The sequence below is a fragment of the Streptopelia decaocto genome (assembly GCF_964273445.1).
Source record: "Streptopelia decaocto genome assembly, chromosome: 23".
Classification (NCBI taxonomy): domain Eukaryota; kingdom Metazoa; phylum Chordata; class Aves; order Columbiformes; family Columbidae; genus Streptopelia; species Streptopelia decaocto.
The window spans coordinates 2,107,746-2,131,660 of record NC_138678.1 but is presented as its reverse complement, the minus strand read 5'-3'; the positions used below and the strand labels follow the sequence as shown (position 1 = coordinate 2,131,660).

Below are 23,915 nucleotides of genomic sequence, written 5' to 3'. Positions count from 1 at the left end.
CAGCAACAAGAAGCAGCGTGGCGCAGGGTGTTTCACGGGAGCGTGTCGGTGGCCTCAGGTACGTCCAGGTCGGCCACTGTTCGGGGGCACTGCGTCCCCCTGGGTGCTGCCATTGCTGGTGACATATCAAGTGTCACCCTTGGGCCTCTCAGGTGAGGAACCAGTGGTGGCTGTGGGGAGAGGGCAAGGGCAGGATGTGGCTGACAGCCCCAGCTCCTCTCCTGGGGACAGGGACAGCCACCCTCAGGCTGAGCAGGACCCCGCTCTGGGGGTAACGATGCTGTAATTACTCGGTGCTGTAATGACTTGCTCCGGTTCGGCACAGACCGTTCTGCTCCAGTTCTGTCCCCAGCACCGCGGGGAAGGGAGCAAAGGGAGCAGCCCAGGGGTGGGAGCAGCCCCCGGCTGTCCCCGCACTGTCCCCCCGCACACAGAGGGGACAAAGCCGGGACTCACCGAGGAGGGGGACACACGTTGGGGACCCCCGGCAGCCCCGCCCTTGCCCTGCAGACACCCCGGTGGCACCGAGCGGGATGTCCCCGCACTCCCCCCCGCCACCGGGGCCACCTGCGGGCGGGGCGGGGGGGGCGGGGGCCGGTACGGGCGGGGCCTCCCGCAACCCAGCCCCGCCCCGCAGAAACTTTCCGTCGGCGCCGGGCGCTCGGCGGGAGCCCGGAGCTGCAACCGGAGCCGTGTAGCCGGGCGGGCCCCGGCCCTATGGGCAGCGGGCGGCGGCGGAGCGGGGCGGTGCGGGGCGCTGCCCGCGGCCATGTCCGCCCCGGCTGCACCTGCGGCGGGCGGCGAGCGGCAGCCGGAGCGGGACGGCGGGGCCGGTTCGGCGGAGCCCCCCCGGCGGAGGAAGGGCCGGGCGAACTCGCTGCGCCGGGCGTTCAGCTGGTTGCGCGGCCGGAGGAGACGGCACAAGGGCGGCAGCTCCCCGGCCCCGCCGGAGGGACGAGGTGAGGGGCGAGGGGGTGGCTGGGAGGGGGTGCTGGGTGGGGAGGGGTTGGAGATGTGGCCAAGGAGGAGTCGCGGTGGTGGCCGTGGTGGTGGCCAGGGAGGGGTTGGGCTGATGACCACAGTGGTGGCCATGGAGGGGTCAGGGTGGTGGTCATGGAGGGGTTGGGGTGGTGACCCTGGTGGTGGCCAAGGAGGGATTTGGGTGGTGGCCGTGGAGGGCTCGAGGTGGTGGCTGAGAAGGGCTCGTGGCAGCGGCCAGGGAGGAGCCACAGTGGTGGCCATGGAGGTGGCCAAGGAGAGCTCAAGGTGGTGGCCAAAGAGGGGTCACAGTGGCGGTTGGAAAGGAGTTGAGGTGGTGGCCATGGAGGTGGCCGACAAGGGTACAGTGGCAGCTGGATAGGAGTCAGGTTGGTGGCTGTGGAAGTGGCCATGGAGGGGTCACGGTGGTGGCCAAGGAGGGGCAGAGGTGTTGGCTATGGTGGTAGCCAGGTGAGCGGAGGCGCTGGCCGTGGTGACAGCAGAAGGGGGTGAAAGAGGTGGTGGCCGTGGCGGTGTTGGCCACGGGTGGCTGCTCTGGCCATGGTGGCCACCGCTGCGGTGGCAGCAGCAGGTCGGATCCGGCAGTCCCTGGTGCAATCTCGCCCCTGCCCCGAGGGCTGGTACCGCTTCACTGGGTAGGTTCTCTCTCCGCTGAGTCAGAAGGTCACTGGGGCTGAGGGAAACCTGGAGGGACGCCAGCTGCTGCCGCCTCCTCCTCCTCCTCCTCATCCTCCTCCTCCTCCTGGGCAGGGTGTTTGCGTGCTCCAGGTGTGGCTCTTCCTGCCCTAGATATGCCCATCGCCCTGGCCCATTTGCGGGGTGCTGTCTCTATTGCCCAGCCACGTCCCTGCCACCTCAACCAGGACAATCCCACAGCGGGAGGTGCTGTGGGTGCCTCCTCGCTGCCTCGGGGCCATGTTATGGGGATCCGTGGGCCAGGACCTTCGGCAGAGTGACGGGTGGTGGCCTGTCTGGTCATGTTCGTCTCCTCGGCATGGCTGGTTTGCAGCAGTAGGTGTCCCGGTGAGGCAGCAGTCGCTGGAGGCATCACCCTGTGCAGCAGAGAAGCGCTTGGCCTCCCCTGTCCCGTGCTATTGGGGACACCGGCTGTGTCACACCGCTGCCCTTCCTGCTGGGCACCTCTGGCGGGGACGTCACCGCGCTCTCGCCAAGGGAGAGGCCGCTTCTGCGGCATCCAAACGCAGCCGGATGCCGCCGCTTGCGACTTTCTTCCTCGCTTCACCCCGGGGAGTGAATTTCCAGGCACCCAGGGCTGCACGCAGGCGTGTTTACCGCTTGGAGAAGCACATGGAGATCTGCGATAGGAGAGGAGCGGCCGTGGAAAGGCCAAAGGGCCTTGGGAAGAGGCAGAGCTCTGCTCGGCCGGTCCCTGCGATGCTGCCGCTGCCTCCAGCCCTGCGTGGACGCCACGGCCACGGCCCAGCGCTGAAACCTGAGCAGAAAAGATGAGATGTGCCGGAGCATGTGATGTTCCTCTTTGCAGCGCAGAAACGCCCCCAGCGGCTCTGCCAGCCCTTTTCTATTTTTTTTTTTTCCCTAAAGTTGTCATGTTTTCCAGCTAATCCTCGAAATGCGAAGTCACTGCCCATCAGGATTGTGGCTCGGGGACCTCGAGCGTGCTTGCCGTGCTGTCCCTTGTAGCACAGCCTGGTGCTTGTGTCAGCCGGGTCGCTGTCACTGCGGTGCCACCGCGCCATTCAGTTAAATATCCCCGTGTCCAGGAGAGCTGCCCTGAGTGCCCACCTGCCCATGGTCCGGCCACGAGCATCCTCAGGATGCTGCCAGCACGTGCCGGGGTTACCAGCATCCCTCCCCATGAGATGGGGCAGTGACACTTCCCTGTGTGACAGGGGGTCAGGACACCCAGAGCAGCAGTTTGGGCTGAGCGGTGGAAATGGACCGAGTGTTGGACCTGACAGTTCTGAGGGCGGCTGCCGAGCTGTGTGCCGGAGCTGATGGCATCGGTGGCTGCGGCTTGAAGCTCTGACCTGCCCGGAGGCCGCGTCGGCCTCGCTGCCAACACCACGAGCCTTCATACGGCAGGAGCCAGCCAGGCTCTGCCCCAGCCTGGGCATTGTTCCAGCCATCAGCTGGGAGCTGTGGGAGGAGGGAGATTCAGTGGATCCTTGTAGGATCTGGGTGCCCTCGCCGTTCGTCCTGTGTCTGCGCGGTGCTGGGGGTGCTTTGGATCAGACCCATCACCCCCCTCATTGTCCCGCAGGTGGCTTTGGTCACAGAGCGGGGACAGGGCACATCTGACCATCCCTGGTGCCTCCTGGCTGTGGATCAGGACTCGTTCCTCAGCCTGGGCGTCTGCCCATTCACAGCCTGGAGGTCAGAATTGGCACCGGGATCGCGGGAGCAGGACGATGAAAGCATTTCCACTTTGGATCAAACCCGTGGGTCCGTCTAATCAGAGATCCCGTCTCTGGCCGCTCAAACAGCTGAGCCGTGTAGAGGAAAGGCGCAGTAATCCTGTCTGGGGGCGAGTTTCTGGCCCTGCTTTATGCCGAGCGGGGGGACGGCTCCACCCCAGCTGGACGCCGAGTCCGCTCCTATTTCCCGACTGGGTGCCCCGCTGTATTTGGGCAAGCGGGCCCTGCTGGCTGCAATTATACCGGTACAACTCCTGCTGCGAGCTCTACTGCCCGTCCGGGGTGCGCAGGGGCTGCCGGCTCGGGCTGTGTCACCTGTACACAGCACGGCTGCTTTGGGCACCTTGCCGTTCCTGACGTGTTTATTTCCACAATAACCGTTGGAGGCAGAGCAGTGATTAACCCCTGGGATGCAAACCGAGGCGGGGGGAGCGGCTGGGCCGTACCGAGGGTCTAACGCAGAGCAAGAGCTCTGCTTTTGCTCCCTTTTTCCTGGTGGAAGCGGGAGGAAGAAAGCTCAAAGCTTTTTCTTTTCCCCTGTGAGCGCTGCCTGCAGCCCCCGGGTGAAGGCAGCCTGTTAACCCTCAGCCTGCGAGGGGTTTTAGGCCAGGTTTTGGCTACTGCTTTGTCCAGGTTTTGCAATATTCTTCTTAATTCCCAGATGAAGTAAAGGAATCGATGTTCCAGAAATATTAAATTAGGGTTGGCTTTTTGTTTCCTTTTGATGGCAGCTTAAGTCCAGCAGCAACAGATTTCCTGATGAAGCGGGGGTCACTGTGACGTTGAAAGTAAAGCTTTCAATGCACACAGTTGCTTTACAGTATCAAGTGCTCATTGGAAGCCTGCGGGACGGCTGCGCCGTGTGCGTGGCAGCGGCTGAGCCGCGGTGGCACCGGGCTCGATGCCATGGGGCGCTGGGGATGCACGTGAGTCCTCGTGACAATGTTGGGGTTGGGCTGTCCTTACGTGATAATAACCGAGATGTGAAATCTCCCCCAGACACTTGATTTCCTCCATCCCCTGCTGCTGCGTGGCACATGGTTTTGATGTCAACACAGGCTTTGTGGTTTAGTCCTGAGCTTTGTGGTTTAGTCCTGAGCTTCTCGACTCAAAGGAGGGAGGCGTAGGCAGCGCTGCCCCCGCACTTCGCGCTCCCCAGGATTGTTCCCCATGCGTGCGTGGGAATTAATTTGTTAATCTGCAGAAGGCAAAGAGTGACACTTCAGAAAATGTGAGCAGCAGGAATCCCCCGGCTGGCCCGGACTGGCAAGGGCGAGCGACTCTGCGAACAAAGAGAGGTGTGTCTGCAACCACAGCTATTCCACCTGGAGACAACTGCAAGAATTACTCTTGCAAATAACGTTCCATAAGATCCGATAAAACTATTTCACCAGGGTCATATTTCTCTTTAGAAGGGAGGTCTAATTTCATAAGACAATATCATCATTGACTTTGACTCTGGCAGCGATGGGAACATAAGCCGCTGGAAGGTGAAGAGCCGGGCAATGATGAAGTGAAAAAGCGTTTCCCTGCCAAGCGGGAGCTGGAGCCCTGGGCTGGTCCCTGTGGTTCTCACCGTGTACAGATAAAATACCTTACCCGGAGCGGGGAGCTGAGCTCCCTCCGCTTCAGCGAGTCGGAGCTGTCATCAGCCGAGCCGGCCTGGGCTCCGGCTTGAGCAGGAAATCATTTGAAACCCTTCTGGTTATGTATTTCTGTTAATGATTGGGGATCTCAAGTGGGGTTTTTGTGTTACCTTTGCCTCGCTGAGCTTTACTTCCCCGTGAAGGGAACAAGGGCTGAATTCCTTTCTCATTCAGGCAGCTCGGCTCCCGCTCCATGATTGCTCGGCCATGGGATCGGGTTTAGAAAGCACCGGGAGAGGTGGATAAAGCACCAAGAGGGATGGATAAAGCACTGGGAGAGGTGGATAAAACACCAAGAGGGATGGATAAAGCACCAGGAGGGATGTGCCAGCACAGAGGGGTCCCTGCTGTGGTCACTTGGGCTGGCAGGTCTGATCAAGGCAGCGTGTGACTTTGGGACGATCAGATGTGCTTGAAGCCATCGTGCTGTGATGACAAGATCTGTATCTCATGAGCAGCATCCCCCCACCTCCTGGTTCCTTGCTTTTGTCAGAGTCCTCTCAATGAATAAAACCGGAGGTTTCTGACGCAGAGAGTACTGGAATCAGCGTTTCTTGCCCCAAGTTCCCCGTTCTCGCTGGCTGCCCCACAGCTGGGGTTTGTAGCGTGTCGTCTGTGCTGCAATGTCACGCTGGGGAAGCTGCAAATGCTGCCCCTTGGCTGCCACACTTTCTGAGCAGATTCCTGGGTGCAGCTTTGGTGACAGTGGTGGCCGCCTTCGCGAGGCAGGTGCTGGCACCGAGGGCGTCTGTTTTGGGAACACAGGGGGAAGTGTCTTGCTCTATCTAGGGCAGTGTTGGAGGCTCCAGCATCTCTTTTTCTCGCAGGGAGAGAAATCAAAGTGCTTCACTGGGAAAACTGGTGTGTTCAGGGCCTCCTATGTCACTGGGGGGGGGGACTGAGTGTCTTGGGGGGTCTGTGCACTCTGTTTGGAGCCGCTGTGAGGGGATGTACGTCCTTGTCCTGGGCTGGAGATGCCCCTGGACAACCCACCTCCTGTAACCCGGGGGAACAATCGTCTCCCCGAGTCACTGGGCAGAGACGTCTGTTTCTGTTGCAGTTGTGACCGTGACCTTGTTTAATCCCAGCTGCCCCAAGACATAAAGGCTGCGCCTTGAGCTGGGTGCAGCCAATAATGGGAAACAGGGAATAGTTTCCCACTGGATCCCCAATTCCCTGAGCAGGTCCTGCAGCAGATGGGGCAGCAAACAAGGGGGACAGTGGCACAGCCACCTCGGTGCCGGGCAGAGTCTGTGGCACAGCTTGGTCTCCGCTGTGCCGAGCGTGCCTCTTGGGCAGCAAACCAAGCCGGCGAGAAACCAAACCGTATTTCCATCACAGAGAAGGAGACTGAAGTCCAAAGGTTAGTTTACTGCTGATCACCTTGGGAGATCAGGGCAGAGCTGCTGTTTGGTTTATATATATTTTTTTTTTACATCACCTCCCCAGTTTTGTGCCTTTCCCACAAAACCCTCCTTCCTATTTATCCCAGCCTTTGATGAATCACCTAAGGAACATAAACACTGCCAGCAGGAATTGCCCACCTCCTGTCCCGCTGACCCCTCCCTGCCCTCGCAGCATTTAATGTTCTCATTAAAAATCTGGATGGAGGGCTGGGTTTGGGGGGGCAGGCTGCTTGCCGGGCTCACGCGGTTGGGAGCGGGCAGTGCGAGGCTTGGCCGGGCAGCTCGGTGCTAGTGAAACCCTGTGGAGCTGGAGCAGAGAGACATGGGGTGCACCTGAGGAGGGCACGGGAAGGAGGTGCTGGTGGTGCAGGTGTCCGTGTGGCTCAGCCAGCTGGGACTTGCCCCAGTGACAGGAGTGACCGTGGAGGGGGTGGCAGGGGATTAACTTCCACCTACGGGCGTGTGGGTGCTCGCCCTCCGCTTGGGCAACAACGGGACCCAGCCCATGGGTGCTGTGCTCCTGCCTTGGAAGTCCTGGCCTTGGCCATGATGTGCCAGATTGGCTGGGGTGTCCACATGGGGCTGGGACCCCCGAGACCCAGGAGTGGGGTCATAGCCTTGGTTGTTATAGAATCACAGGATGGTTTGGGTTGAAGGGACCTCCCCAGCTCCCCCAGTGCCCCCCCTGCCATGAGCAGGGACATCTTCAGCAGCTCAGGTTGCTCAGAGCCCCGTCCAGCCTGGCCTGGGATGTCTCCAGGGATGGTTCAGCCACCACCTCTCTGGCCAACCTGGGCCAGGCTCTCACCACCCTCAGGACAACAATTTAATCCTCATGTCCAGCCTGAATCTCCCCTATTTAATTTAAAACCATCACCCCTTGTCCTATCACAACAGCCCCTGCTGAAAAGCCTGTCCCCATCTGGGGGGCTGTTTTCAGTACCGAAAGGCAGCAATAAGATCTCCCCGGAGGATCTGTGTGCAGGGACAGGCAGAAATGGTGGCAACCGGTGCTCAGCAGAGCGTGGCAAACTCCAGAGGAGGTGGGAGCAGGGCCAGACATGCGTGCTGTCCCCACGTTTGGGGACGTTTGGGGACCAGGGATCTCCCTTTGCCCGCGTGGGCTGGCTGCGGCACCCACGCATCAGTGCTGGAGGGCCGGTGCTGGGAGGGTGCTGTGGGATCCTGGGCGATGCCGGCAGGCCCCTCCTCTCTGCCTCTACATTGGCTCCGGCACAGCCGCCTGCCAGAGCCGAGCTCCGCCGGAGCGATGGGAGCCGGCGGCTGAGCGCCGTCACCTCCCGCAGCCGCCTGGGCCCCGCCGGAGCCCCCTCGGCTCCGCCATGTAGCGCCCCGGCCTCCTCCACCCGGCCGCGGTGGAGGGCGAGAGCGGCCGCATGGGCAACGCGTATCGCAAGAGGAGCCCGACGGGCGTCAAGGCCGGTTCCTCATGGCCCTTTGGCCGTGCTGGCAAGTCGGGGGCAGGTAGGAGCAATGGGGTTGTCTGGGGAGGGGCTGTGGGGGTCCTGGTTTGGTGGCTTTTGGGAGAAGTTGGCTGGCTCTGCTGTGCCCCGGCGTGGGGCTGGGCAGGACCTGAGCTGCTGTGGTGGGAGGTTTTGCTCCCCCCTGCCCTCCCGTGCTGACGGGGGGCAGGATCAGGCCCTCTGACCCCCGGTGCCGAAGCTGGGGAAGAACCTCCGGCTGCAACGGGGGCTGCGCCGACACGTCGGGGAGCAGCCTGCGCCGTCGGGACGGGGATCATCCCCTCAATTAGTTACTGATTTGTTTTTCTAAGCAGAATCCCAGCGGTTAGAGCAGGGACACAGGCTGCCGGTGCTGCCTTCCTCTGCTCCCATCCCGTGCCTCAGTTTCCCTTGCTGCACCCCGGGGCTCTGGGAGTGTTTGCAGAGAGCAGCAGGCATCTGTCCTGCGCAGCCTGCCTGCCTCGCTCTGTGCCCGTCTGTCTGTCTGTCTGTGCGCTGATTTCTTCTCTTCGTTATACTCCGGCTCTGCGGGTGCAACTGAGAAGCCCAGCAGGAGGCACGGCTCTTTTTGGGGGGAAGGGGAGCGGAGGGAAGGGACCCACCCCAGCCTGGACCCGTGTATTGAACTATCAGCTCCGTGGGGTGCCTGATGCTCATGAGCTCCCTCCGCGATTCCTCCGTCAGAGCAGGGTGGTGAGAGCCTCTCTTGTAGTCACGTTGTCCCCAGTTTCCCCACTGATGTCATCGAACCATCTCGGTGTCCCCAGCCCAGCCTGAGTCGGGGAGGGGACATGACAGATGCATGGGCAGTTGTGGGGTTGGTAGGAGTGGGGTTAGCGGGTCCGGGGGGTGGGAACAGGGCAGTTTTCTCCTGCTAGCCCTGCAGGGTCCCTGTCCCCACCGCCCTTGACTGTCCCATTTCCCTTGATCTCCACAGCCAGCAGCTGCCCAGCTGTGGTGAGCTGAGCTGTCCGCAGGGTGAACGGGCTGGGGTCAACCCTGCACAGGCTTGGGAGCAACCATGCCAAGCGAAACTGCCCTGGAGAGGTGGGGGCCGGGGTGGGGACAGGGTGCCGAAGTGCCCTGGCCGGCAGCACCCGCTCAGCGTCCAGGGAAACTGAGGCAGGAGCGGTTACAGCAGTCACCCGTGGCCCTGCAGGGATGGCATCTCCTTTGCCACAGGCTCTCTCGTCTGCCGCTCCTTGACGGCCGGCTGTGGTCTCCTCTCCACCAAACTCATCTCTCTTCATGGTCTCTATGCAGAAAGGGCTTGGTGCCACCGGCCCGGCTGTGCCATAGCCACGCTCCTGCCCTTCTGTGGCTCTGCCAGACACTGTCCCTTTGCCTCTGCCCTGAACCGCAGCCGTGCGGGCAATGGGGTGAGCTGCCTCTCCAGGATTTGGGGGCTCACGTGAGCATCCCTGGCACAGTCCTTGCCCTTTTCTTGTGCCGTTCCCATCCAGACCTCCATCTCCCTTCCATCCCAGGCTTCGGTGCCCCTTGCTGGTCCCTGAACCAGGACTGTGGGGCTGCTGGGGGATGCGTGCGGCTGCTGCTGAAGCCCCGCTCTGTTTCGGATTCCCTGACATGGGTGCGATGCGAGACCCAACTGGGGCAGATCCTGCGAGGTGAGGGTGCTGAGGCCGAAGGCCATGGGGTGGAAGGTGCTGAGAAAACATGGGGCGAGTTGTGTTTGTTCTCTGCCATGGCTCCATGGCAACGTCGCAGCGGCCACAAAGCAAAAGAATTTGCATTGTGTCGCTTCAGCATTTCGGAGGGCGCAGCCGGGATCGCCGGCGGGGGGCAGGGTGCACCGGCACCCGCCGAACGGGCCCCCGGGGTCATTCCCATCTTGGTACCCTGGGTGCTGTTGGATTCTGGGTGGGAGTCTGAGGGTGTATTGGGGGCAACTGGACCAGTATCCCCCAGTTTCCATCTCTCACACACCAATTTGGCCCTGCCGTGCCCACTGCCTGGACAGGCATTGGCAGCTGCCTTTGTGCTTCTACCACACGCGGGGTGTTGTGGGCACCCACTGCATTTTCATTCTGAAGGACCACGGTCCCCAGGGACAGGTTTGGCCGGGCAGGAGCCTCGGGAGCAGGGCTGAGGCTGCCGGGATCGCTCTGCCTGCTGCAGGCAGCTGCCTGCACCCTGCTCCCTGCCTCCCCACTCTGCTTCAGCGGTGCCAAATCTGTGTGTCCCCGTCCCCAAGCCGGAACGAGGTCTGGCTTAGTCTGGGGTGCATCGCCTGCCTCTCCTCCCCGGGCTCGTCTGTGCTGGGAGCTGCTGGGGAAGGTCCTTGAGCACCAGGGAGACCGAAGCCTCTTATCGTCTGGTTATCGGGACAGCCCCGCTGAGTCAGGGTGGAGGAACGTGGCGGCCGGCCAGGCTGCACCCCATGGAGCCGGCGGGGATGCGGCTGCAGCCGGTGCGGGGCTCCCGGGGTCCCCTGGCACCCATGTCCCCGTTGGTGTGTGCTGGGGCAGATGCCTGGGGATGGCAGGTTTGGGTCGAGGGGTGACCCATGGCTGCGAAGCTCCCCGGCAGCAGGTGCCGGTGGCTGCGTTAGCTGGGGGGCTGGTGGTGCAGGCTCTGGGGTGGGCTGAGCAGCCCTGGGCGTCTTTTCCCTTTCACAGCTGCTCTTCATGCCAGACCCACGCTGGGCCGGCTCCGCAAACAGCCGGGGAAGCAGATAAGGGCAGGGGCCCACCCTGGTGGGGGACGTGCTGAGATTTACACAGGCGCTTTCTCCAGGCACCGGCACACCGGACTCGCCCGCTGGCATCCCAGGGTGATCTGAGCCCTTCCCGGTGCCCCTCCTGCTGCTGGAGCGGAACGGAGCGGGGCGGAGGTGATCTGCGGGTGTCCTGGGCAGGCAGCTGCCTCCAGCGCTCGGCTCCGACATGCTGGGCCATGCCCACTTGGCAGGAGCCCCGTCACCGAGAGGCAGGGATGGGACCTGCCGTTCTTCTGCTCATTATATCCCCCCTGAAATTTCAGAGGCAGCCCCAGCCCTGTCTAACAGCTCCTCTCCCATCTCCTCCCCTGATCCTGCATCGCTGTGTCTGTCTCCATCCCTGCGGGAGGATCGGCAGCTCCGCTGTGTCTGTCTCCATCCCTGCGGGAGGATCGGCAGCTCCTCGCTGCCTCCTCGCCGCCTCCTGCCCGCGCCACCGAGCAAGAGATCCGTAGGCAGGAGCGGGGCTGGGTGCTGCCTGCAAGACGGTGGATCCGTGCACAGAGAAAACCTGCAAGGTCTTGTCCCGCATCCGTCTCCTGGCTTTGCTCCTGCGTGGAGCTGAGGACTTGCTGCGACAGGCACGCCTGCCGTGCACACAGCACCCTCGGTACCCTGCAAACACGCCGGGCACGATGCCGCGCGCCGTGGGGATGCAACCGGCTCCAGGCACCGCGCAGGCGCCGTGGCGGCTGTGGGGAGGTGGAGGACAGGACACCCTGGGAAGGTGAAGCAGGGCTGTCATAAAGCTGTGGACTTTGGCATCGCTCCGGGGAGGGTGGAGGTGCTGGTGCCTTGTCCCCAGCCGTGTGCGCCACCGGCGTTGCCTCCGCGGCCGCGTCGCTCTGAGGTTCTGCCGGCCGCCCTCTCCCGCCCCACGCTCCCCATCTGGGCCGTTCCCGCCCGGATCCGGCTCCTGGCCGGGGAAGGTTGTTATTTACCTTCAAACCTGTTTGGTGGCTTCTCCAGGGAGGGGACGAGCGTGGGGTGGGGATGTGGTGGGACAGGGGCTCACTGGGCTGGAACAGGGATGGGAGTGGGTGCATTGGGGTGGTCCTGCCTCCCACTGTGGTGCCGGGACCCGCCGGGGGCTGCTGCCAGACCCCTGCCTGGGGTCCATGGTCACCCAGGGGCTGCTGCAAGACGTGTGGGACAGCAGCCGGGATCAAGGCCAAGGCGGCTGCGGCGCAGCCCCGTGGCACAGGGAGGTGTGTTCCTGCCATCGCAGGCTGCAGGCAGCCAGCCGGGCAATGGCGCTTCTCCAAAGGGGCTTCACCCCGTGCTGGCTCCTTTGCCGTGGCCTGTTGGCTCACTGGGAGGATGCAGGGCAGTTTTCTATGCTGTGATTTAGAGGAAGAAAAACGACCCAAGTTTGTTTTCCCACTTGAAATGAATTTTTTTTTTAATGCCTCTGCGTGGGATCGTGTTTGAGAGTGGAGCCAGCAGTGCAGATTGGGCCGTGTTTATTTGCTTTGCGGAGATGTTTTCCTGGCCGAAGCAGCAGCCCCCCGGTGAGGCCAAGGGCTGGTGCCGGGGGGCTGCACGGCCAGAGCCACGGTAAATATTATTGTGCTCTTATCCTGCCTGGAGAGAACACGGTCCCGTGGCGTGTCCCCGGGCACAGATCCTGTGCAGAGACAACAAGGGCTCGGGGAGCGAGGGTGGTCGGGCTGGTTCCCTCCCTCACCAGCTGAGGATCGGTGAGCAGAGGCAGGACAGGGTGGCACCGGCGGGTGGCAGATCACACCTGGGGCCACGGAGCTGCCTGAGCAGAGATGATGGGCCCAGGGGAAAGACATTCAGGCTCGGGCTTGTAGAGAGGAGTCATTGCTCCTGACGGGGAGATGCCGCTGGGGAACCGGCTGGTTGTGCTGCGATGGGAGAGGCCGATTCGGAGGGAGCAGAGGGGCTGGATGCAGGATGAGAACACGGGGGCGCTCGCACCCATGCCGGGGTCCACGTCCTGCCTGTTCCTGGTGGCTCTCGGGGCTGGGGTTCCTTGTGCACCCCATTGGCGTTACCCAAACTTACAGCATCCGCAGGCAAGTGCCGCTTCGCCCTCTCTCCAGCCTGGGGAGCAGAGTGGTCCCCAAGTCTGGCTGCACATCTGGATGGTGCATCACAGGGTGGGAAGGGACCCCAAAGTGGTGGGAGAGCACCCACCCCATGGGGCAAGGGGTGTTCTTGCTGCTCTCTGCATCGCTCTGGCTGCTGGGAGAAGGGAGGCGAGCTCTCCATCCCCGCTAAGACAGACGCAGGCAGGTTCTCCTCCCCTTCCTCCCCTGGGGACCTCGCAGCCCCTTCCCTCCCAGCTTCCCCCTCCTCCCCATTTTTCTGGGGTGAGTCAGTGGCGGTGGAAGGGGCGGGCAGGAGCTGCGCTGCCTGTTCCCGGCCTCCCGCCGCAGGACCCGCCGCCGCGCAGCGAGCAGACAAGTCGAGGCAGCGCCGTGCAGGCAGAGATGGATGTTTGCAGCCGAGTCCGGCCAAACCTGCTGCTCGCAGGAGGCACAGGCCTGGCGGGGGGGACAGGAGCCGGGATCTCCTCCTCCGGTTCTCCCCAGGGGACAAGCAGCGTGACCCCAGGCACCAGTACAGGTTGGGGTTGACCTACGGGAAAGCAGCTCTGCAGAGAAGGGTCTAGGAGTCCTGGGGACAACATGAGCTCGCAGTGTGTCTGTGCGGCCAAGAACCAAATGGTACCTGGGGTGTGTGAGGAAGAGTGTGGCCAGCAGGTTGAGGGAGGTTGTTCCTCCCCCTGTGCCCTGCTGAGTTCTGTGCCCAGTTTTAGGCTCCCCAGTTCAAGATGGACAAGGAATTACTGGAGGGTGCCTGGGGGTCCCTGCCCCTTCCGACCACTTTGCCTTGCTGTGGGGATGCTCTGCACCCTCCAAACCATCCCTGGCACCAGTAGTGGCACATCCCAGCTCTGAGACAGCGAGCCCGTCCTTGAGACAGCGCCCGGCCCTGAGAATCCTCCGACTCCTTCTCCGGGAAGATCCCGCTGCCACGTGCGGACGGGACACGTGTGTCAGCTCAGCACCGCCGAGCCTGGAGGGGACGGGGCGATCCAGGGCTCGTTGCAAGGAATGCACGAGGGACGGGATGCCAGCTCCGACCGGGCGTGTTGCTGCCGGCACCAGCTGCAGCTGCTGCGGCTTCCTCAGCCCACCGAGATCTGCAGCCTCTGCCGCAGGACCAGACCCCTCTCCCTCATGGATTCATGGATCCCCTCGCTTTTCCTGTCCCTTTTGCAGCAGGTGTCGCCGTGTGTTGATAAAGCCGGGGTGAGGCTGTCGGGGTGAGGAGGACGTGGAGGCGAAGGTCGCAGGGAGAGGAGAAGTGGGAGGAGAAGTGGAGGCGGCTCTTTGCACGCCGCCGCGCTCCCCAGCGTCAGCCCGTGGCACAGGGCTGCTCCACGTCCCCGCAGCGCTCCTGCTGTGACACCCTGTCCGGGTTGTCCTTTGGGTGACTGCAGCCAGCGGTGCTGAGCTCCTCCTGCCCCGAGCCACAGGTGTCCATCAGCGAGGGACGGTCTCGAGGCCCTTTGGGTCATAGAATTACGGGATCATTTTGGTTGGAAAAGCCCCTCAAGATCATCGAGTCCAACTGCTAACCCAACCTGGGCAATATCCCATGTCCTGAGAACGTCATCTCTGTGTCTGTCCAACCCTCCAGAGATGGTGACTCCAGCACTACCCTGGGCAGCCTGTTCCAATGCCCCACAGCCCTTTGGGGAAGAAATTGTTCCTAAATCCAACCTCAACCTCCCCTGGCGCAACTTGAGGCTGTTTCCTCTTGCCCTGTTGGGGAGCAGAGCCCGACCCCCTCCATGCTCCAAGCTCCTTTCAGGCAGTTCAGAGATCAGAAGGTCTCCCCTCAGCTCCTGTTCTCCAGCTGAACCCCCCATGTCCCTCAGCCGCTCCATCACACTTGTGCTCCAGCCCCTCACCAGCTCCGTTCCCTTCTCGCTCCAGCACCTCAAGGCCTTTCTTGTTGTCAGAGGCCCAAAACTGACCACAGAATTCGAGGTGCACCCAGGGGGGTCCCAGTGCAGCCCCGTCCCCGTGAGCAGAGCTGATGCACCATCCCGGAGAGCTGGGCCCGTGTTGCTCTGGGCTGTGTTTACCCGCCATCGGCCGTTGCCTTTGCTGTGGCTCGTGATGTGCTGCCCGGGGAGGAGAGGGCAGTGGCCAGCACAGCACGTGGCTGCTCGCTTTGTGCATCCTCAGCCCTTTAATTATGTCCCTTTTTTCCACTTTGCGCTGTGCAAAGAGCTGGGGAGCGTCTGCCTGTGGCTGCCGGCACCTTCTGGGTGAGCGCGTGGGCAGCGGGGCCGATTCTGCCCGTGCTTCAGGCAGGTGCTGGGTGCTGCCTGTATTTGTTGTTACGGGCATGTAGGGGAAGAAATCCTTGCTCAGCCCAGAGCTGCCCGGCTGGGGACACAGAGGTGCCTTTTGCAAGGTCAAACTGTCCCTTCGGCTGTTTGTTTGGTGCCTGGGGGCCGGTGGGACCCTCTCTCGCTGCTTTGGGTGACGCTGCTCCGGCTACAGCCCAACCCCTGTCCTGCTGCAGTAATCCCTGGGCACGGCCCGCAGGGAGCTGGCAGGGCAGGGGAGGGAGGTTGGACATGTCAGCTCCCGCTGACACAAGGACGGTCCTGCCCGCTGGGTAAATAACGGGAGCTTTTCACTTTTCGAGATGGGAGGGATGGAGCTCCCTGACCGCCTGGCGTTTCTACCCCCACTTGCTTGTGCCCCCGTGCCAGCGACTGGAGCTACTGGTTAGACTGGTCTGAGAGCTCAGGCTCCCCCAGTGCTGCCAGCTCTTGTGACCGTGACGTGGCCATGCTGGACACCGTGTCCCTGAGGACAAACGGCCTTTGCCCCGCAATGGCGCACGTCCCCCCGCTGTGACTGAGCCATGCTGGGTGCAGGGCTGGGGGGCTGCGGTGGGTGCTGGGTCCCCAGGGGGACACTCGAGGAGTGGGAACGCTGGCACTGTGGGCTGTGCAGTGCCATGTCCCACGGGCTGGTGCTCACCGGAGGAAAAGCCTCCCAGCTCCTCCCAGTTTGCCAAGGAAGCCAGCAACTGGTTTGCACAGGGATGCTGTGCTCAGCGGGGAGCAGGCGAGGAGGGTCCTGGTGGGGTCCCAGGGGTGCGAGAGGTGGGATTGGGGAAATCCCACCCCTGAGCTCGGCAGGACGGATCCCGGCAGCCGTGCCGTGCGTGGGAGGAGGCGGGAGGGCCGGGGGCGAGCGGGGAGGCCAGAGGAGGGGCCCCCGCTTTCCTCCTGCCGTCACCGAGCAGCGCGGTGGGCGCAGCTGGGGCTGTCCCCCCCTGCCACCGCGCAGCCCTCCCCGGGGTCAGCCTGGGCTCCGCAGTCAGGCAGCTGCGCCGGAGCCTCTTTGCCCATCCGAGCATCCTCCCGCTGCGCGGATGAGGACAGAGAGGGGGATCTGGGGGCCGCCGGCATCCGTCTTGCCGGCACACGGCTGGGTGAGAGCCGCCGCAGAACAATAGGCAGAACGTCGGTGGGGGACGGTGGGTCCCCTGCCCCTGCAGGGACCAGACCCCGGCCACCATGGTGGTCTTCATGGGCAGGAACCTCTCCTCGCTTCTGGCTTTCTTCAAGAAAAAGGGTGAGTGAGATGGAGGGAGGGAGCAGCGCCCTGTCCTTACACAACCCCTGCCCGCCCGGCACCGGGTGCTCGCCCACCCGCAGTGGGCAGGGGGGCTGTCACCCCAGGGGGAGGGAGGGCAGGGGGCTGTCACCCCAGGGGGAGGGCAGGGGAGGTCACCCAGCCCCATCCGCTGGGAAGTTAATGCGATAAATCACTGAGCTCCTCTCGCTGGAAGGCGGCCCTGAGTGTGCTGGGGAGGGAGGGGGGGGTGTTGGGTGAGGGGCTGCCGAAATTGTGGGAGAAAAGGGTTTAGGGGAAGGGGACCGTGATCGTGGGGGGGGGGGTGTGGGTGTCTCATGTCCCCTGCAGGGACCCTGTGCCACCACAGGGGTCCCCTGTATCACCCCCCCCATCCTGGCCTGGCTGTGCCCCCAGTGCCAGATGCCAGTGGAGGCTGAAGCCGGTGCGGTGGCACGGTGCGGTGGCACGGTGCGGTGGCATGGCGTGGCAGGGCGGGCCGGCTCCATTGTTCGGGGCCTGCTCCTTTGTGTGGCAGGGCTGGAGCGCAGCTGCCTCGCTGCTTGGCCGGGCTGCCTGGGAGGGACACAGGGGGACACGGGGGACAGGGGATGGGTGCGTGGTGCTGGCGATGCTGAGCAGCGGGTACCCGTGGCCCCGGGGTGCTGCCTGTTTCCTGACTCGCCCTCCTCTTCCTCAGCCTGAAGTTGTTTTTTTGCAGGCAGGAGGAGTTGCAGGCTGGGCGGCAGGCAGCGATGTGCAGGCAGCGATGTGCAGGCAGGGCTGTGCAGGCAGGGCTGTGCAGGCAGCAGCGGGCAGGGCTGTGCAGCCCCCAGCAAGGGCCCAGAGCTGGTCCTGGGCACCCTGGGGTGCTGGCGGTGGTTTGGCAGGAGGGGGCTGCAAGATGGGGCGCCGAGGACCCAGTGCCGGCTGTGACATGGCATGGGGGCTCTCCAGCACCCAGGGGGGGTGCTGGGAGGGGTGATACGGCTTCTCTGGGGCTCTGTGCCTCAGTTTCCCTCCTCTGTGCAGTTCCCAGCCTGCCCGGGCACAATGTGAGTCCCTGCTCTCAGGTGCTTTGTGATGCCTGGGGGTGCTGCAGCTCTCCCAGGGGAGAGTCATTGTCTTTCTGTCCTCGTTTATTCCCCCCCCCGACACCCCATCTCTGCTGGGCTGCCCACAGCCCTGCACAACTTGCTGCCTCGTTTGCCCCTAACGAAGGCTCTGTGCAGGGAGGTGGTGCTGTGCCCCAGCTCCGCTCCGGATAGGGGGCAGAAAACCCCACGGCTTCGCGATGGAGATAACCGGACTCCGGCACATCGACCGGACGGGCAGAGCCGCAGGAGACGACGTCTCGTGGGGTGTTTCCAGCACTCAGCTCAGAGATGAGCGGGATAACATCATCCCGGGCTGGCTGTCATCACCCAGCTCTTCCTATGGCTGTGTGGGTGCCACCGCTGTCCCCTGCAGGACAGGGACCTGGCTGTGTGTCCCCCCAGCCAAGCTGACCCCTCTGTCTCCGCAGGCACGGCCAAGGGCGACGCCGAGAAGCGGCTGAGCGTGCAGTACACGGCGGGCGAGGAATGTCCCGACAACGTCTTCTTCCCCAGCACACGGCCCCCGCACCTGGAGGAGCTGCACAACCAGGCCCAGGAGGGACTGAAGTCCCTGCAGCACCAGGGTAGGTGTCCCCAGCCCCGGGGTGGCCCGAGGACACAGCGGAGGTGACATCAAGCTGGTCCCGGCTCCTGGCTGGCCGTGCTGCGGGGGTGGCACGATGGGGCTGACCAGAGTCCAGTGCTGGGCTGCGCGGCCGGACTCGGCAGCTGCTCCACTGGCTGGGGGCTCCCCCGGCTCCCCCCAAGGGATTGACCCCCTGTTTTCCTGCTGCAGAGAAGCAGAAGCAAACCAAAAGTGCCTGGGACCACGGGGACAGCAGCAGCCTCCAGGTGAGCGCTGCCCAGGGGCCGGCTCTGCCCCGCCGGGTGTCCTGGGGGTGAGGGGACATGGGGTGGCCTCTCTGTGCCCCTGGTGTGTGTTTGGGGGTGGAAGCAGGTGGGGAACTGGCCAAGATTTGGGTTGCAGGGCTGTGGCGTTTGTGGGGTGGGAAGGGATCGTTTGTCCCTCAGTTTGTCCCCTTTGTCCCTGTGCTTAGCCTTGGTGTGTCCTGCCTCGTGGGGCTCTGCCTGGGGACCCCCACTGTGCCTGTATCTCTCTGTCCCCCCTGCACTGGTGTCCCCTGGCAGCGAGGGGGGTGACGGGGTGTGCCATGGGGACATCGGCCATCTCCAGCCCCGCGGCCAGGCCCCTCCCCGGCTGCTGACGAGGAGAAACTCCCACTCTTGGCCAGGCTGGCGTTTGCCACTTCCCCGGGCTCTGACCCCGCTGCCAGCGCCTCACCTCCCCTGTTTGCTCCATCCGCTGTCCCCACTGTCCCCAGGCCCCCTGAACCCCCAGCAATGGGGGGTGAGGAGCCCCCAGGGAACAGAGCTGGGTGGAGGGGTTGGGTGGTGGCTCCGCCGATGTGGCTCATCCTGACCTGTGCCAAGAGATGATTCAGAGGGACGGGGGGGCACTGAAAGCTGTCCCCATGCTGGTGGCCGTGCCCAAGGAGACACATATGTGCTGCAGATCACCTGGCACTGTCCCTGTCCCCAAGTCCCTCTCCCGGCCCTGGGGTGCAGCAGGGCTGGGCGCAGCCGTGGGACGGTTTTCGGCTTGGCACAGCGGCAAGGCCACCAGTTCCCTTGGGTTCTCCTCTGTTGGGGCAGACCCTGGCCCTGCTCCTCTCCGGGGGGCTGCGGGGCCACGCGGGGTCCCTGGGGCTGCTCCCGGCCCCGCTCCTGGTGGGAGGACTCTGGATGCCGGCGTGGCTGACTCAGCCTTTGGCCCTCGGAGAAGCTTTTGTCTCGGCTGTGCTGGGCTGCAGAGTCAGTTTGCGGCAGAGAAGGGGCCTGGCGGGGGCCGGGGCAGCTGCTTTCCCACAGCCCGGGGTCCGCCTGACCCCCCGCTCTGTGCCCACGCAGTCCTGCGCATCCTCGGAGGATGACAGCGTGTCCATCCGGAGCCGGGCGGCCTCCTGCGCCACGGACAGCACCTCCGAGGACGCCCTCTCCATCCGCTCCGAGATGATCCAGCGGAAAGGTACCCGCTGGGGGGCTGCAGGGACGGGGGACGCGAGGCAAGGGGCCTGGCAGGAGACCTGGGGGGCTTCTGTGGCCACCAGCCAGTGCGGGGATTTGGGGGCCCGTGGGGAGTAGAGAGTGACTCGGTCTGAGTCAGAGGGTTGGGGCTGGGCGGGGGGAGCAGACGGACAGACAGACACCTCCCTGCTCAGACCGTGCGGCTCTTTGGCAGCTGCTGGTGCCTCTCAGGGCTCTGCTGAGCGCCTGAACCTGGCGTGTCCTGGAGCATTTGGGGGGGTGCTGGGGATGATCCCCTTTGCAGCCGCTAGACCCCTCATGCCTTTCGCAGGTTCCACCTTCCGACCGCACGACTCCTTTCCCAAATCCTCGGAGAGAACTGGCAAGAAAAGGAAGGAGAGGAGGACAACGGTGCTGGGCATCCCCCAGCATGTCCAGAAGGAGCTGGGTAAGTGTCATAGGGGGGTTTAGGTTCTGGTCCTGTTCCCCGGGCTGTTTGCCCTGGCTCAGTGTATCTCCCTTGGGATCACACCAGGTTTGTCTCTCCCCGCTCCCAGGTCTCAGGAGCAGCCGGGAAGCCAAGGGGCACCCCGATGCTGACGGGCGAGGGCTGGTGGGGCGCGGGGGCAGCCAGGCACCCCAGCCCTTGCTGAACGGCGGGCAGGTGTCCGGTGACGCCGTGCGCATCCCCACCATCGACGGGAAGCTGCAGCCGCTGGCCGTCCCCGGGGGTGCCCGCGTCTGCCTGGGAGCCCTGGAGCAGGCGGACGTGGCCCTGCAGAAGCACATCGACCGTGTTTACTACGACGACACGTTGCTGGGGAGGAAGACGGCAGCCAAGCTGTCACCCATGGTGAGGCCGAAGTCACTGGCCGTGCCTGGCATGACCACCAACGCCAGCCCTCCGGAGCTGCTGAGCCCCGTCATGTCCATCTCGCCCCAGGGCACCTACATGTCTAAGATCATCCCCAACGCCATCCTGCCACCCATGGTGGATGTGGTGGCCCTAACGCGGAGCAGCGTGCGGACGCTGAGCCGCTGCAGCTTGGTGTCCTCCAGCCCGGCCTCGGTGCGCTCCCTCGCCCGCTTCTCGGAGCGCAGCACCCGCAGCCGCGAGCCCTCCTCCTCCAGCGACAACTGGAGCCACTCGCAGTCCACCGAGACCATCGTCTCCAACAGCTCCACTATCTCCTCCCAGGGCGGCTCCGACCGCCGGCAGCCAGAGCCGGGACCGCGCGGCGAGGTGGATGCAGCAACTCGCTCCGACGCCGACCAGGTCAGCGTCTACAGCTCTGCCAGCTTCACCAGCTCCTGCTCCAAGGCCCCCGCTGGCCCCGCGGTCCCCGGGCTCCTGGCTGTGGGGGGCAGCAGCGGCCGGGCGTCCCCCGCATACAGCACGAGCAGCCAGGCAGAGGGCTCGGACACGGGCAGCCTGGCCAGCGAGCGCTCCTCCGCCCGCAGCGTCTCCCTCAGGAAGATGAAGAAGCCCCCGGCCCCACCTCGCAGGACCTACTCGCTGTACCAAAAAGCTGACGGGGAGCCCAAGGTGCTGGGGCTGCCCCCCAAGCCTGACCGGCGGTCGCAGCGGGAGAGCAGCACGCCCTGGTCCCCGCGGCCCCAGCCCCTCAGCCCCGCGGCCGAGGATGAGGTTTTCTCGCCGTTGTCGCTGAGCGAGACCAGCAGCCTCCGCTCCGAGAGCCTGGCCGGCGCCAGCTCCCCCGAGCCCCCGCGGGGCAGCCCCGGGGTGACCGTGGTGCTGAGGGAGCCCCAGGCTCAGCCCAAGTGGAGCTGCCCGGATGGGTCTGACCGCACCATGTCCCCCTCCAGCGGCTACTCCAGCCAGAGTGGGACCCCCACGCTGCCCGCCAAGGGGCTGGGACCCCCATCCGTGTCGCCGGGCAGGGGGGCTCAGCCCCAGAAGCCGGAGCGGGTCTGCTCCCTGCAGTCACCCGCGCTGTCCGTGTCCTCCTCCCTCACCTCCATCTCCTCCTCGGCCTCAGACGCGGCCCCCCCCGAGACGCTGCCCCGAGACCGCTTCGTCATCCCGCCGCACCCCAAGGTGCCCGCTCCCTTCTCCCCGCCACCCACCAAGCCCCAGCAGCCCGTGGCCCCCACTGGCCCCCTCCTGGCCTCTCCAGACCCGCCGCCGCCCAGCGCTGCCGGCCAGGAGCCCCCCGCCAAGCCCAGCAGCAGGTCCCCCCCGCCATCGCCACCGCCTGCCTACCACCCGCCCCCCCCGCCAGCCAAGAAGGCGGAGGGGAGCCCCCAAACCACCAGCGAGGCTCCCACCGATGCTGCCTGGCCCCCGCCTCCCCCACCAGCTCCTGAGGAGCACGACCTGTCCATGGCGGACTTTCCCCCTCCGGATGAAGCCGATTTCTCCAGCCTACCCGATGATGCTGCACCGGCTCCCGCAGCCGGGCAGAAAGTGGCACCGAGCCCAGGGGCTGTGTCTTCCTCACTCTCAGCCGCCATCTCCTCACCCAGCCAGCAGCAAGGGCCACCAGCCGGGTCACCACGGCCACCTTCCCCCGCCGAGCCTGCTCCTGCGGCCGCCGTACCCCCACCGCCCCCTCTCCCCCCGCCCTCAGCTCCAGCTCTGCCGCCCCAAATCAGCCTTAAGAAGGCGGCCAACGGCCCCCGGGCAGACAGCAAGAAGGAGCCGGTGTCGCGGAGCAAGAGCGGCCCGGTGGCCAAGGAGGACGCCAGCCTGCCCATCGTCACGCCGTCACTGCTGCAGATGGTGCGGCTGCGCTCCGTCAACGTGGAGCCGCCCGCCGGGGCTGCGGCCGGGGCCGAGGAGCGGCCGGCGCCCCAAAAACCCGTCCGCCGGTCCCTGTCCACGCGGCAGCCCCCTCCTGCCAAAGACGCGGTGCCTTCGAACCAGCTCCACCACGCCGTGCACCTCAAGGCGGCCGCCTTGTCCTCCGGTGAGGCTGCGGAGAAGCCGGCGGGTGGGAGAGCGGCTCTGCCGGGTGCCGAGGGACCCCCCGGGGACGGCCAGCTGTCCCCCCGGAACAAGTCACCGGCCTCCACCGCCAGCTTCATCTTCGCCAAGAGCTCCAGGAAGGTGGTGATGGAGACAACCTCGTCCCCTGAGGCACAGGCCGACCTGAAGAGGAACTTGGTGGCCGAGCTGAGGAATTTCTCGGGGCAGCGCTCAGCAGCACCCGCTGCTGCCCAGCCGGGCCCTGGCAAGGCACAAACCCACCGAAAACCCGGCAAGATCCCCCCTCCGGTAGCCAAGAAGCCTTCGCTTGGCCCAGGGCCGGCTCCTTCCCCCCTGAGCCCAAAGGCAACGGAGACGCTGGGCTCCCCCGTGCCGGACAGGACGGCCAAGGCGGTGGCGGCAGAGGAGAGCAGGACTAAGAGCGAGCCGGCGGGGACGGCAGCCTCGGGGACCGCGGAGCCAGCGGCTCCGAGCTTCCCCGCACAAGGTACGTGGTGTCGCGGTTCTGGCAATTCGAGATCACGGTAGCCACTTGTCACTCCCACTCTCCATCCCCAATTGTGGGGAGAATTGAAAAGGAGGGGAGAAACCCGTGGGTTGAGACAACCAGTTTAATAAAGTAACAAAATAATACTAATATACTACTGCTCTTACTAATATATATACTTCTAGTATTATATATAAAATGGAAAATAGAATATAAAATAAAAGATGGTGCAATTCTTCATGGACTCCATCTGTGCTGAGCAGCCAGTCCTGGGAAGAGCATCCTGGTCTCAAACAGCCGATCCCATGGGCAAAAAGGCAGAAAAGCTCTAGTGTCTGGAGCTATAGGCTCCTGATCTATAGGCTCCAGAGCTGTAGGGTCCTAGTGCAGCCCATGTTGGGGCTGGGGGGCAGGGGCTGGCCAGGAGGGCCGAGTCGTGGGGCTGGGTGTGGGCCGGGCTCTGGGATGCTGGGGCTCGAGGTGGCTGACGGTCTCTTCCCTCCCGCCTTGCAGACGGACGGGGAGAGACGGCCTGACGGACGGAGCTGCAGGATGCACGGGTGCCCCCGTGGAATCCAAATCTCTCAGGGACCTGGGCAGGTCAACGGATGAGTGTGGAACTGGCGACTGACTGACGACAGGAAGCAAACAGCCTTAGCCTCCACGGCCTTGATGATATTTATGCAAAAATGGTGTTGGTTTCACTTTCCTAAGTACTACAGCTTTATTTTTGCTCTTTTTTTTTTTAATTTACTGGACCCAGAGCCAGCACCTCCTCCCTGCCTGGCTGCCGCTTGGTTTGTGCGTGTGGAGCGGAGCAGCCATGCGGAGAGGAGGAGCACGGGGGGACGAAGATGCTGGAGCCAGCCGGGCCCGCGAGGAATCGCAGCACTTTGGACAAGGGACCAGGACGGCTTCGGCCACCGCAGCACCCGGGGACGCGGGCAGGAGGGGACAGAGATGCTGGCTGGGGGGGACCAGGGCCTTGGCCCTCGATGGAAAGGAAAAAGGGGGCTTGTGGCCAG

The 23,915-nt window shown here is 64.2% G+C and overlaps 1 protein-coding gene across 1 annotated transcript; it reads left to right on the top strand.

The window, feature by feature from the left end:
• Positions 1 to 769: 769 nt before the first annotated feature.
• Positions 770 to 23,519, top strand: NHSL3 (NHS like 3; the record flags this gene model as incomplete). The annotated part of the gene is made up of 7 exons (XM_082071376.1): positions 770 to 959; positions 17,836 to 17,991; positions 18,204 to 18,259; positions 19,337 to 19,454; positions 19,785 to 19,901; positions 20,011 to 22,890; positions 23,404 to 23,519. 7 exons carry the CDS (start codon positions 770 to 772, stop codon positions 23,424 to 23,426), a joined length of 3,540 nt encoding a protein of 1,179 aa, XP_081927502.1. The 3' UTR covers positions 23,427 to 23,519.
• Between the last annotated feature and the right edge of the window lie 396 nt (positions 23,520 to 23,915).